The following is a 14,812-nucleotide window of genomic DNA, read 5'->3' as shown; positions in this document are numbered from 1 at the left end:
ATGTGATGTTTATCTGCTTACCCCCTGCAGGGCATCCAAGATGTAGGTGACTTTATTTCTTCAGTAGAACACATTTGATGATTTTTAACTTTAACCGTTGCGGTCTATCAGTCATATAATGCATGGCAATGGTAACAAAGAACAATCTGGATAAGCGCAAGTAAGTACCATGATTAGCCGTCATACCTACAATGACTGTGCACTGTGTAAACAATGAGTGACGTATACGCGCGAGAGTAAACCACGGCAGAGCGCGTACACACCTCACGCACCGGATGCCGTGCGCACGCTCAAAGACAGTTGGACATAGTGGTGTATTAGAGGTAAAAAATGATATAAATACTGTTGGGTTTCTGGCACAAACCGATCGTTTCGTGTCTTAGGACATCAATGTGTCGTCACGAGCCGCAGGGTTTAATTTGGATTTGTCTGTGCATGTTTTTTTACTCTCATAGATTTTGTTACCATTGCCATGCATTATACGACTGACAGACTGCAACGGTTAAAGTTAAAAATCATCAAATGTGTTCTACTGAAGAAACAAAGTCACCTACATCTTGGATGCCCTGCGGGTAAGCAGATAAACATCACATTTCCATTTTTGGATGAACTATCCCTTTAACAAACAGATTAAATCAGGGTTCTAAAATGACCTTTTTGCAACAGTATCGTTTTAGTGTTATTTATATGTCATTATAGTTGTATTAATGTTTTGAATTAGGTTTTATTTTTGTATTTTCAATTGGCATGTTAATTATAATGCAAGTAGTTTTGAAATGTGCTTTTGTCATTTTTTTTAACTATTTTGTTATTTTTTTGTAATATTTATCTTTAATTTATGTTTATTTTAGTTTTAACAATTTTAGTACTTCAACTTATTTTATTCCATTTAGCTGCGAAGGAAACATTTAAATTTTTTTGTTTACTCTAAAATGATTCAAACTACAATTTAAAAAAAAAGTTTAATTACTTAAACTACTACATTTTTAAAGTTAATTTTACTATCTAATATCTACAGTATATTTTTTTCTATTTTAACGAAAATAGATTTTTGATTGTTTTAGTTTTAGTTAGCAATAAACACTGACTATACCGTTTCTTTACCGTAACTTTTTTTAAAAAGTGCACTTTGTAATAATGACAAATTTAAAGTAAAGTTTTTGTTGTTTTAGTTCAAATACATTTTAAATCCATTGTCTTAATAATCTTTTATTATTCTATACGGAAGTACTTTTGATGCGTTGACTAACATACTAAAGCACATGTAAAGTACTTGATTATATGTGTTATTGGATATTATATTTTAATGTTAGTTCATTTTAAATGTAATAAAGTGCAATTTCATTATTTCAAATGTGTAATTACAAATATATTTAAATCCATGACATGCAAGGTTCAGTAGAAATGACATTAAAGTATAGTTTATCATAAATGCTTGCAACTACATTCAGCAGTACTTTAACCATATTTCAAAAACAATAGAAGTATTTATAAAATTACATATAAAGATAAAATGCACTTTAAATTTAATCTAATTGCATTTAATATATTATTGCATATAATACATTTTGTATTTAATTACAGTTAACATGCATGCTTAAAACATTAAATTCTATTCTAAACATTAAGTCTATTATTGCAGTAATAAGTACTCTAATTAAATTAACCAAGAATATGTACGACCCCTTTAATTGGAAAGCGTTCATATTAATAAGCACAATAGACAACACAAACATTTTATTTAATTTAAAAAGACACTTTTTATAGTAGTGAAGTGTAAAGTAGTATTTTTTTTATTCTATTCTATCTTTTATTTATTCTGTTTAACTGATGTTTCTCCTCTATGAATGTGTTTGTCTGTCAGGCATGTAAATGATAACGTGGGGCTGAAAGCAAACAGGCACATCTATGAAAACCCTGGAGAGCTTCGGGACGAGACCCCTGACCTCATACTGGCAGTCAAACCCAAAGTGCCTCCGGAGCAAGAGCAACAGGTATCTAATGCACACACTGCTCTCTTTTCATTAAGACACTATATTGTTTTACAGCTGATGGGAGAAACAGCCTGTTGAATGCACTGATTGTCACGACAAGCGAGAAATGATCATGTGATCACAGTAGGCACAGAAACAATTAATCTTATAGCAGCCCAGGAGTTCTTTCACACGCATACATTACTTTATAGGAACAAACAAACCCGTTTTTGATTTGATTTAGAAATTATTCTTTTCAAATTCAGAATAATTAAATTTGATGTATTTCACAATGAGATTCAATTCAAGTTCAGTTGTTTTTTTTAATGCATTAATAGGTTATGTAAATGCTTCTAGCGTTTCTTAGGTAAAAAAAAAAAACACAAACTACTTAAGAATGTTTTTGCACCAAGCAACTTGAAAGTAAACACATTAAACCCATGTACTTGGGAATGTAACAAATGCAATGTGTTGATAAAATATTTTAGAGCTAAATAAAACACAACTAAATTACTAAATGACTATACTAAAATTACATCTAAATGTTTGTACTAAAATGAAAACTAATTACTATTATAAAGTATTTGGAAATTATTCCATATTCCATTAATTTAAAAAAAAGAGAGAGAGATTTTAAGAGTTTTCTCGGTCTGGAAATAACAATTTTAAAATTCCCTGTTATTCCGTGAATTGCTTGTTTCAGTCAAGCATTGATTTTAAAAGCTAAAAAATTAATGAAAGTCATTTTGAACCAAAATTATTATAGTTAACTAAAACTAAAACCATAAACATTAAAAATGACTTCAAATTAAAATAAAATATTTAAAAATGTAAATTTATTTTTTCAACTAGTTCCCAAGGCAACATTTCTCATTTTCATTTAGTTTATCTTAAGTACTAAAATAACTCAAATAAAAATTAATAAACTAAAACTAAAAATGAATAAAAAAAACAGTATTTACATATTTAAGAGAAAACGCATCCAATTTACTAAAACTTTAACTAAAATTAAAGTTGAAACTGAAAATATTAAAAACTAATTTCAAATATTTATAAACCATAATAACGTATTTTAGAGCCAAGCACACTTAGGAAAGTATTCCATATATCTATTTTTGATTTTTTTTCCAATGAGATTTCTCGGTCTGGAAATCATCATAATTAAAATTTCCTACTTTTTCCCTGACCGTGGCAACCCTGATTTTAGCGTTTACATATTTTACAATATTGAATGATACTTACCAAGATCACTGTTCATTCTTATTTTAGCATTTTAAATAGATTCTCGACCAAAAGAAATAATTCACGATTCTGAAATCCATGTTTCAAGATTAATCCAATTGCATTTGTAATCGATGCATGGTGAAAACACGTGAATCGTTACACATCTAATTGTGCAGCTTACTTAGAAACAATAATAAGGACATGAACACTTACAGAAGAGCACAATGCATTGAAGCACCTAAATCATGGCATGATGTGCTGCTGTTGTGTTCAGTATCTGTCTCCCACACAGAGGGCATCTGATGGATCCGCTTGTGTAACGCTCTTTATTTGGAAAGTGATTGCTGTTTTCAGAAGGGTTTTAACCTCTCAGATCCGTCTCCCACTCTCTCTCTCTCTCTCTCTCTTTCCTTCCTTTCTGTTCCTCCCACTTCATCCTTTCCCTTCTTCCCCTCATAAATTCACTTTCTCTCACTCCTTCTATTTCCTGCATTTTATCTGTTCATGTGCATCATACTTTATCTTGTGTCCAACTGAGTGCATTGAGTAAAAATTATTTGTTGATTTTTTATTAGTTAGTTAGTTAGTTGCTGTTTTGATCCTTTTGTTTTTAACTCAGACTTTTCAGTAATTAAGTGTAAATTAAATGAATAAATAAACTTTTGGTTTGCATCCATCAAATATCCATCAAATATTCAAATAAATAAATAAATACTCAATGTACTTAGTGGGGCAAAAGAGAAAGTATGATATGTAATAAGAACATTAAGGAAATGTTTGTTTGTTTTGAGTCTTTTATTTTTAATTCTGTATAAAAGCTGTCTTTTAATGATACCAGACGTGTCATTAATTACGCATAAATTTAATATATATATATGTATATACAGTATATGTGTATATGTATATAAGCTTTTGTTTCGCATCCATCAAATATAATCTAAATAAATAAATAATGTATAACTGTTTTAACTGTTATTCAGTACTTTTGTACTCGCTGGGACAAAAGAGAAATTAAGATGAATATGATGAGAAAATAGAGTAAATATTTATTTATATGATTGATTGATTAGTTGATTGATTGATTTGAGACTTTTGTGTTTAACTCTGTGTAAAACTGTTTTAAATTGATGCCAAACTTATTATGTATAACTTATTTAAACTTTTTGGTTTGCATCCATAAAATACAATTTGAATGAATGAATGATACTCAGACAAAAGAGAAAGTATGATGAATTACAACAAGAAAATGCAAGAAATATTTTATTGATTTCATTTGTAGCATTTAATTCTCTGTATTACGTTGTATGCATACTACATACATATATGACAGTACCACAACTTTTGAACTTTAAATTCAAGCAAAAATAACTGCATTGTTATATACATTTACCATGATATTTTGGTCATAATGCCAAATTCTACTTCTACTCACTGATGGTTTCGTTCCTCCTCTCTGTCTAGTTTGTGTGTGATCAGGGGCCTGAAGAGAGGCCGTCGGTCAGTGATGTGACCTTGAGATCCTCCTGCATGGAAAGTGCAGAAAGAAGCTCCAGAGCACTGAGCCTCCATAACTCCATCACTAAGCGTAAGTGTTTCTTAATGTTACCACAATAACATTACAGGTTACATTTATTATTTTTAAATGACTCATGTAGTTAATGTTATAAGTTCACACCCCTGTTGCTACAGCAGGCCAGTATTTGCAGTGGGTTAATAAATAAGCCTTCATATAGGTACGTCTACAATGACTGTGTGGCTTCAAAACATATAAAGCTTCATTGGTAATCTATAAGTGCAGTTTCCACAAGTACAGATGGGCTCTTTAGATATATTAAACCGTGAGAGGTTTAACTCTGTAATTAATTAAAAAGCAGCAGGAGTTCTTTCATTTAATCTAAAGGCTGGAATGTGTGCAAATCCGAACAGATTTTTACAGATCAGTATTACGTTGTATGCATACTACATACATATATGACAGTACCACAACTTTGAGGTTTAAATTCAAGCAAAAATAACTGCATTGTTATATACATTTACCATGATATTTTGGTCATACTGCCAAATTCTACTTCTACTCACTGATGGTTTCGTTCCTCCTCTCTGTCTAGTTTGTGTGTGATCAGGGGCCTGAAGAGAGGCCGTCGGTCAGTGATGTGACCTTGAGATCCTCCTGCATGGAAAGTGCAGAAAGAAGCTCCAGAGCACTGAGCCTCCATAACTCCATCACTAAGAGTAAGTGTTTCTTAATGTTACCACAATAACATTACAGGTTACATTTATTATTTTTAAATGACTCATGTAGTTAATGTTATAAGTTCACACCCCTGTTGCTACAGCAGGCCAGTATTTGCAGTGGGTTAATAAATAAGCCTTCATATAGGTACGTCTACAATGACTGTGTGGCTTCAAAACATATAAAGCTTCATTGGTAATCTATAAGTGCAGTTTCCACAAGTACAGATGGGCTCTTTAGATATATTAAACCGTGAGAGGTTTAACTCTGTAATTAATTAAAAAGCAGCAGGAGTTCTTTCATTTAATCTAAAGGCTGGAATGTGTGCAAATCCGAACAGATTTTTACAGATCATACACATGGTTACAGAGGAACTTATCAACATTAATAAATGTTTCTCATTTACTTTAATTTGATTTAAATTAATTATAACTAAAACTGAAATAAAGATTAAAAGAAACTATATAGACACATTAAAAATAAATGAATAAAAAAATGACAAAACACACAACAAAATTACTACACTTGCTCTGACATTCAGCAACTAGTGCTGACTCATCCATTATGCAAATCGGGGCAAAAGTTGTGTTTTGTTTGTACTGCATGTAGTACATTTCATCCTTAAAATGATGCTGATTCATTTCTATAAATCAGTTAATACTGAATGAAATCATTTAAAACAATTTTTAAAAAATTGCTCTTACTGTGATTTCCATTACTAAAACTGTTCACAGAAATTCTAGGTTGGTATTTTTTATGTATTAAAATATTTTAGTAATATATAAATGGGGAAAGTGTTAATTTTACGTCCCTTTTACAAAGAACGAAAGTAAATAATGCTACAGTATTTACTTCTGTGTATTATATATCATGGTTTGTTATATTGTTACTTTAGTTTAATGAATATTTTAATGATTAGTTGTCTTTCTTCCTTGTTTTAAGTAACACAAATGTAGGAAACATTCCTTGAATATTTTACATAAGAATAATACATATAGAAAGATACATTTAGATAATATTCCTCATCTGTTACTACTGGTGTTCCTCAAGGCTCTGTCTTGGGCCCTCTTTTATTTATTATCTACCTATTACTACCCCTTGGTCATATTTTTAGGAAATTTGGTATTAAATTCTAATGCTATGCAGATGATACCCAGCTCTATTTGTCCTCCAAGCCTCTACTCTTCTTTCTCCTTCCCTTTTGGACTGTTTAGATGAAATCAAAGCAAAGCCTGGTTCTAAACCAAATTTGGCAAAATCCGACAGCTTTTCACTTACTATTGATAATGCCATCTCTCCCCTATTTGGATGGATTTGTGGATGGATGGATGGATGGATGGACAGACGGATAGATAGATAGATAGATGGGTTAGTAGATATATAGTTAGATATAATTATCGTATTTTGCTCTGTTCATCACCTCATCATCCTATATATTCTTTTGTCTTTAGCTACTGGGAGGCTCCATTCCTCCTCTTCCTCTGGGAGGTTTCATTTTCCTTACTCCTGCATTCAGTCTCTTTTGTTTCTGAGGCCTTGTAGTGTAAATGCTGCCTGTTTAAAAATAAGCTGATCTACGACCAACCTCCCCTCCGTAAGCAAATTCAGCAAGCTTTAAAAGATATGAATCATGGCCTGAATGGCACTGACATTTTCAAATGAGTGTAAAGCTCGGACAGATGGGGGCTAGGCTAGGGCTGGTTGGGATAAGTGTATTAAACGGCCTCAAATCAAGACACTGTCTCTGGGCCATCTGTTCTGTGTCTCTGCCCCTTGATTGTTGAGCGGTTACATCTCTCCAGGCCCTCCTTTAAAATGCATATGGATGTGCTTGGGTGTAAATACTCAACAAACTCAGACTGTCAGTAGGAACCACCTTTTACTTTGTCCAATTTGGGGCAAAGCAGCAGTTATAAGTCATTTGCAAATGATTCAAAAACCAAGCCTAACTGCAATTAAAATGTTATATTCACATATATAAATATGATCAATTAAATGTTATATTTTCATGTGTGTGGAAAGTTTGATTTGTAGTATTAGCGCTAGAAAAAAAAACCCGTTTTTGGTGGTCTGTCCGAGGATTACGTTTTCTTCAGAAACTTTTACCGCACTGTACATAAAACAGCCACCAAAGGGAAATAATGCCTAATGTGGCAAAAAAAACAAAAACTAAATAAATAAATACAAAAACAGACCAACAGATGGTGCTGATTGCTTTAAAAACGTCAGGTCATGTTATCTTTCTCTCCTAATTACTTGCTAACCCTAGTCTTGCTATTGAAAATTGGACCAGACGTAACGAATGCAAGAGCATCATCATGTTATCATTATCAGCTTCAAAATAATTATATAAATATGATCAATTAAATGTTATATTTTCATGTGTGTGGAAAGTTTGATTTGTAATATTAGCGCTAGGAAAATAACCCGTTTTTGGTGGTCTGTCCGAGGATTACGTTTTCTTCAGAAACTTTTACCGCACTGTACATAAAACAGCCACCAAAGGGAAATAATGCCTAATGTGGCAAAAAAAACAAAAACTAAATAAATAAATACAAAAACAGACCAACAGATGGTGCTGATTGCTTTAAAAACGTCAGGTCATGTTATCTTTCTCTCCTAATTACTTGCTAACCCTAGTCTTGCTATTGAAAATTGGACCAGACGTAACGAATGCAAGAGCATCATCATGTTATCATTATCAGCTTCAAAATAAGGCATATAATAACACTCATAAAGTCCCTAAAGCATCTTCCCTTGTATGCAAATTCAAGGCCGCAGTTGGGAATTATATTATATATATAAATTATATTTATAGTAATATTACATTATTCAGAATATTTCAGCTCTGAATAATGCTTCTTCATCATTGTGAAAAAAAAGTGTAAGTGAAGTGCGGTGGCCCGTACTCGGAATTTGTGATCTGCATTTAACCCATCCAAGTGCACACACAGTAGTGAACACACACACACACACACACACACACACAGTTCAGCAGTACTTTAACGATATTTCAAAGATAATAGAAGTAATTATGAAATTACATATAAAGATGTGCTTAAATCCTACTTAAGTGGATCAGAAAGCATTCTAAAGTTCAGCTAATTGCATTAAATATACATTTCAACTATAATACATATTATATAATTTATATTTAACTTTAATTAACATGCAGTTAAGTGTCAGAAAACATTACATTTCACTCTTTTAAACTATTTTTTCCGTAATAAGTCATCATACATCATACATCATGCCTTTCACTTAGACGTACATATAATCTGTAAAAAAAAAAGTTTATTAATAGATTTTGAATAACTTTTAATACTATATTCGGATTTAAAAACAGACTAAAGGCCTATTTACACTTCTGCGTCAGACTCATGCTGTAAGCTCTGCATAGTTGCAGAGGTTAAAGTGTATCCTGTGCCGTACGTCTCTCCAGTGTAACTCGTGTTGCATCTACACAGACCGCAACAGCTGTGATTGGTCAGCTTTGTAACAAGAGACCCTCAGGATGATAAAAAAAAAAAAAGATGCAATAACTTCACGTCCATTGGGAATGAATGTAATGGAGAACAGAGGTGGTCATAAACCATAAACGAATCTAGTGATCCAAAAATGTCCATAATGTATTTGTTTATGCACAGAACAATAATTTCAGTCTTAACATGACAAATGAATAGAGAATTCCACTAAACTCTGACTGTCTACACTTAAAAAACAAAAAGGTGTAGAAACAATTATAACTAAGAAATTGCGGTAACACTTTATTTTAGGGTCTCTTAACTAGTTGCTTATTAGCATGCATATTACTAGAATATTAGCCATTTATTAGTAGTAATTAAGCACATATTAATGCCTTATTCTACTAGTTGCAGTGGTTAAAGTGTATCCTGTGCCGTACGTCTCTCCAGTGTAACTCGTGTTGCATCTACACAGACCGCAACAGCTGTGATTGGTCAGCTTTGTAACAAGAGACCCTCAGGATGATAAAAAAAAAAAAGATGCAATAACTTCACGTCCATTGGGAATGAATGTAATGGAGAACAGAGGTGGTCATAAACCATAAACGAATCTAGTGATCCAAAAATGTCCATAATGTATTTGTTTATGCACAGAACAATAATTTCAGTCTTAACATGACAAATGAATAGAGAATTCCACTAAACTCTGACTGTCTACACTTAAAAAACAAAAAGGTGTAGAAACAATTATAACTAAGAAATTGCGGTAACACTTTATTTTAGGGTCTCTTAACTAGTTGCTTATTAGCATGCATATTACTAGAATATTAGCCATTTATTAGTAGTAATTAAGCACATATTAATGCCTTATTCTATCTGACCTTATTCTACATCCCTAATCCTACCCAATACCTAAACTTAACAACTACCTTACTAACTATTAATAAGCAGCAAATTAGGAATTTATTGAGAGGAAATTCGTAGTTAATAGTGAATAAGTGTTCCCTATTCTAATGTGTTACCAAAATTGCTAGTAAATTTCACAATTAATTACAAAGAAACAGCATGTAACACATACATTTAAACATGGATTTTTGAAGTATAAAGACTGGTATGTAGTATGTAAAACGTGTCAATAGTATGTCAAACGTACTCCAATAATCTGAGTTTTATTCACAATTTTGAAAAATCCTTCAGAATCATCAGTTGCTTCTCTGGGTCAATGTTGACTAAAGAATTCAAAAGATTTTTTTTATCAGTGTCTTTTCGAGAGCAAAAACACTTCTCGTAGATGCCAACACATAATAAATCTAAATACTCCACAAAGCCCTTTTACAATATATTTGTGTTGATTTCAGTTCTCTCAGAGACAGCAGATTCGTCTGAGGAAGAGTGGCAGTCGATTTCTGATCTGGCCAACGCCTGCCGGAACATTCTGGAAGCTTTGTCTCGAGAAGGTGAGAAACGGCAATTTTCAGTGGATGAAATGTGTTTGAACATGTGAAAGTGTGAGTTGGAGTGAGTCAGTGTAGTTTGTTCACTGAAAAGAGCTGGTCTGGTAACTTTTCTGTGACGAGATGGAATATTAACAATGTCATTTCCTGCTGGGTTTCAGACCGGACGTCGGGAGATGGATCACAAGCGTCCCCAGAAACCCAGCTAGGTCAGGCCGACACCAGGTTCATAGATATCAACGACAGGTGAGGCTCTCATCGCACCATGAACTCTTTGACATTAGATTATTCAGTACTCAAAACATGAGGCAAGGCAGTTAGCAAATGTTCCTTTACAACTCAAAGAGAACTTCAATTCTGACAGCTTTTGCTGAAAATGCAGCTTTGATCACAGGAATAAATGACGTTTTACAATATAATTGTTATACTATTTCACAGTATTTTTTTACTGCATTTTCTGATTAATAAACCACATTCTTGCTTTAACTTTGGAACTTCGGAAAAACAAAATTGCTCAAAATATTTGAAAAATAATAACTTCAGAAACAACTTTGAAGTCTAAATGTTCAAAGAGTGGCCAAATAAGTCACAGGTGTATTTCTCAGAAAATGATGCACAATTTATATCATATAATATTACACTGCCAGCCAAAATTTAGAATGATGAAAAATGTTTTGTTTTTGAAATAAGTTTCGTTCGCTCATTTATTTGAGCAAACATGCGCTTAAAACACTAATATTGTAAAATATTATTACAATTTAAAAGAACTGTTTTCTATGTGAATATATGGTAAAATGTAATTTATTTCTGTGATGCGCAGCTGAATTTTCAGCATCATTACTCCAGTCTTCAGTGTCACATGAATATGCTGATTTGCTGCTTAATTTTAACAATTAGTATTGATACTCGATCTTGTGTCTTTACTGTCACTTTTGATCAATTTTATGTATTCGTAAAAAAATGTTTTACATTTTTTAAAACTTAATCCAAACTATATCATGATTTTTACAAAATATTAAGCGGCAAAAATAGTTTTTAATATTGATAATAACCAGAAATGTTTCTTGAGCAGCAAATCAGCATATTATACTGATTTCTGAAGATCATGTGACACTGAAGACTGGAGTAATGATGCTGAAAAAAATTCAGCTTTGATCGCAGGAATACATTACATTTTACAATATATTCACATAGAAAACAGCTATTTTAAATTGTAATAATATTTCACAATATTACAGTTTTTACTGTAATTTTGATCAAATAAATTCAGCCTTTGTGAGCAGAAGACACTTCTTTCAAAATCAGAACGAATCCAAACGCTTGACTGGACATCATTTTGTTTTTTGGTGTTCTGATTTCTCTCCCTGCCTTCGCAGTGACTCGCCTGGTCACCTTGAGGAGAAAGTGTCCCAGTTAGAAGCCATGCTGAAGCGACTGCAGGACGACCTCCAAAAGGTACTTTGTCCTCTGTGCGTTTGTCACATCACAGCTCTCTCTGTCGCAGCACACTGTAACCCCTTCAAATATCTCCCATTCAATACATCCACCCATCCTTGTCTTATATCTGCCCTGTCCAGTCCTTGCCCTCTTCGCTACTTCAAAGAGCCACTGCTACTTCACAGAGCCAATCACACAGAGGGACTGTAGAGGTAGGGCGGGACAAGCAAAAGAAACCTGTCTTGTCATTGAGCAGGGTGAACAGAGGAGATGAGAAGATTGCTGGAGGGACAATGGGCAGCCATGCTCACTCTCAACACTAACCCACCAATGGCAGTTAAGGCAAGTAGAGCATGAGATTTTTACTTAATCAGTAACAAAAAAACAACAACATGTGTGACAGTTCTCACTTGATTAACAACCAAATGAAAGAAATAGTTCACCCCAAAATGACCTCACCCTCAGGCCATCCAAGATGTAGATGAGTTTGTTTCTTCATCAGATTTGGAGAAATGTAGCATTGTATCAGTGTCTCAGCAATGGATGCTCTGCAGTGAATGGGTGCCGTCAGAATAACAGCTGATAAAAACACCACAAGTATTCCACACCACTCCAATCCATCAGTTAACGTCTTGAGAAGTGAAAAGGTGTGTGTTTGTAAGAAAGAAAATCCATAAGACATTTAAGCATTTTAAACTTGGGCTAAAATATGAGTCCTTTATCCATAAATTTGCTTTCTTCAGGGAAAAAGTTGTGTGGTCTGAATCAGGAGAGGAATATGCACAGATACCGTTTACAAGAAAAACAGTCCTAAACAGCTCTAAACAAAAATATGGGTGGATTTTGATGTAAGAGGGAGTGTTATTATTGTGAAATATGGACTTATTTTAGCTGGAAGCGATGGTTTTAAGTTAAAAAGTCTTAATGAATGGATTCTAATCAGTTCAATCAATTTTTACTGATGGACTGGATTGCTTGTGGATTATTGTGATGTTTTTATCAGCTGTTTGGACTCTCATTCTGACGGCACCCATTCACTGCAGAGCATCCATTGCTGAGACACTGATGCAATGCTACATTTCTCCAAACCTGATGAAGAAACAAACTCATCCTAATCTCCGATGGCCTGAGGATGAGTACAGTTCATTTTAAAGTGAACTATTCCTTGAAGGATGTGAAGGAGGTGATGTTAGTTAGTTAATGCATTAACTAACCTTAACTAATGGGGCCTTATTGTAAAGTGTTACCACATATTTTTATGTGACGCTCTTCATTAACAGGGATTTGTTTCTTGGATCTTCAGTTTCTTGGTCTGGAATAGCAGTTTTAAGAGACAGTGTTAAGTTGGAATATGTTGTAGTAATCGCAGTAAATCATGTATAATTACATGCAACTAACCTTAAATCAAACCCTAATCCTAACCCTACGCATGTTGTTAATTAATATTACTCCGTATTTAAATATATAATTATACCATAACAAGGACACCTTAAGACAAAGTGTAACCTAATCATTTATTAGGGAATGGAAAACATAATCTTAAAGTTTAGGGGGTTACGTTTTTTTTTTAAACCTATTTTACAACAACACAAAATGGGCAAAATGGAATATAATAATCTAATGATTTAAAGTAGAGCATTAACTATTCATTATTTAATATATAATAATTATTATTATTATTATTATTACTGCTCCTGGATTCGAAACAAGACAGCATTTTTGGCATAATTTGCTTGAATTTTGCCATAAAGTTGTGAAAGATTCTGCAAAGCCTAATTTCTATTGAACCTGAACATTCCTTTAAATGATGAATTATCTCGACACATAGAACATTTCACACACTTTTCAAAATAATGTTCCTGCTTATGGGAGCTACATTTCTTTAGCGTTGTAATTTTGTTGTTATTGCTCATTCGCTACAATGGATATTAGAAAATGGAGAGATTTGAGGTTAATTGTGATTGGCTGGTCAGCACACAGAGTAGGCGTGTCGTAGTGTGTGTGTGTGTGTGTGTGTGTGTGTGTGTACACACACACACACACACACACACACACACAAACACAAACATTATAGAATTACCGCAGAGCATTAACACCAACTCACAACTGTATAACTTAAGTGCATGTACACTTAATAATATTATAGCTTTAAGGTCCCTCAGGATGAATATTATAGCTGATCCAGGGTCTCAGTTCTCTTTTGTTTGATCCCATTATCCGCAAAGGGTCAGGAAGGGAAAGCGAGGGTGAGCATGGTTGATTGCGTAAGGTCCCACAGTTATCCAGAACACTCATAGAGAAATCATAGCTTACTGAAAACTTCGGTCACCTTGAGAGAAAAGTGTGGCCTTATAAAATATGATTATTATACAGTCAACCGTGAATTACTACCATGTTTAGAGGCATCATTGCTCTTTCAGTGTTTTTTATGCATTAATATAATTTAGGATGCATGAACATTATTAAAAATGCATGTAATTTTCTTTTCAAGAATGCCCAGTGCTTAATGCATGCTCTTATCATGTCTGATGGCACGTTTTTTTTTTTTTTTGCTGCAATCAAGAACTAATTTGCATGCAGGTTCTGATTTACTAAGATAACTAATAAAAGCTACTAATTTGCCTCTTGAGTTTACAATATACAGAAAGGTATTCAAAATGTCTACTGTGAAAAAATAAGCACCCCCCCCCCCTTTAGTTTTGTAGGCGATCTTGCATCCACTTGCCATAAATAACCTGTAGATATTTTGTATAACTGTCTGTCAGTCCCCCATTATGCACATTTTTTTAGGATTGCTTGATGATTACTTTTATTATTAAGAATGCATCCAATTGATCAAAAGTAGCAAAGACATTTAGATTTTTCTTTTGTTTGTGCTATTTGTTTAGGGTTTACGAACAAACCAGAGCAATATAATAAGGGTCATATTAAGTGTGGCCATGCTGTTTAGTGATTTTTTACTAATTTTCACTTGTTGGATTTGATTGTAGTTACTTAAGATGTAGGGGTGTGCTAACTTTTTCCACG

The 14,812-nt window shown here is 33.2% G+C and overlaps 1 protein-coding gene across 1 annotated transcript in view; it reads left to right on the top strand.

The window, feature by feature from the left end:
* The window catches only part of sipa1 (signal-induced proliferation-associated 1), a 49,541-nt gene that overhangs the window by 32,370 nt on the left and 2,359 nt on the right, over positions 1–14,812 (top strand). Inside the window, exons 12-17 of the mRNA XM_016293243.1 lie at positions 1,865–1,994; positions 5,306–5,429; positions 10,253–10,351; positions 10,510–10,594; positions 11,725–11,803; positions 11,926–12,127. Of these exons, the coding sequence (XP_016148729.1) occupies positions 1,865–1,994; positions 5,306–5,429; positions 10,253–10,351; positions 10,510–10,594; positions 11,725–11,803; positions 11,926–12,108 (700 nt within the window). The 3' untranslated portion in view covers positions 12,109–12,127. The remainder of the gene's footprint in view (positions 1–1,864; positions 1,995–5,305; positions 5,430–10,252; positions 10,352–10,509; positions 10,595–11,724; positions 11,804–11,925; positions 12,128–14,812) is intronic.

Source organism: Sinocyclocheilus grahami, unplaced genomic scaffold (genome assembly GCF_001515645.1).
Source record: "Sinocyclocheilus grahami isolate Dianchi unplaced genomic scaffold, SAMN03320097.WGS_v1.1 scaffold300.1, whole genome shotgun sequence".
Taxonomy (NCBI): Eukaryota; Metazoa; Chordata; class Actinopteri; order Cypriniformes; family Cyprinidae; genus Sinocyclocheilus; species Sinocyclocheilus grahami.
This window is presented reverse-complemented; position numbering and strand designations above follow the sequence as displayed.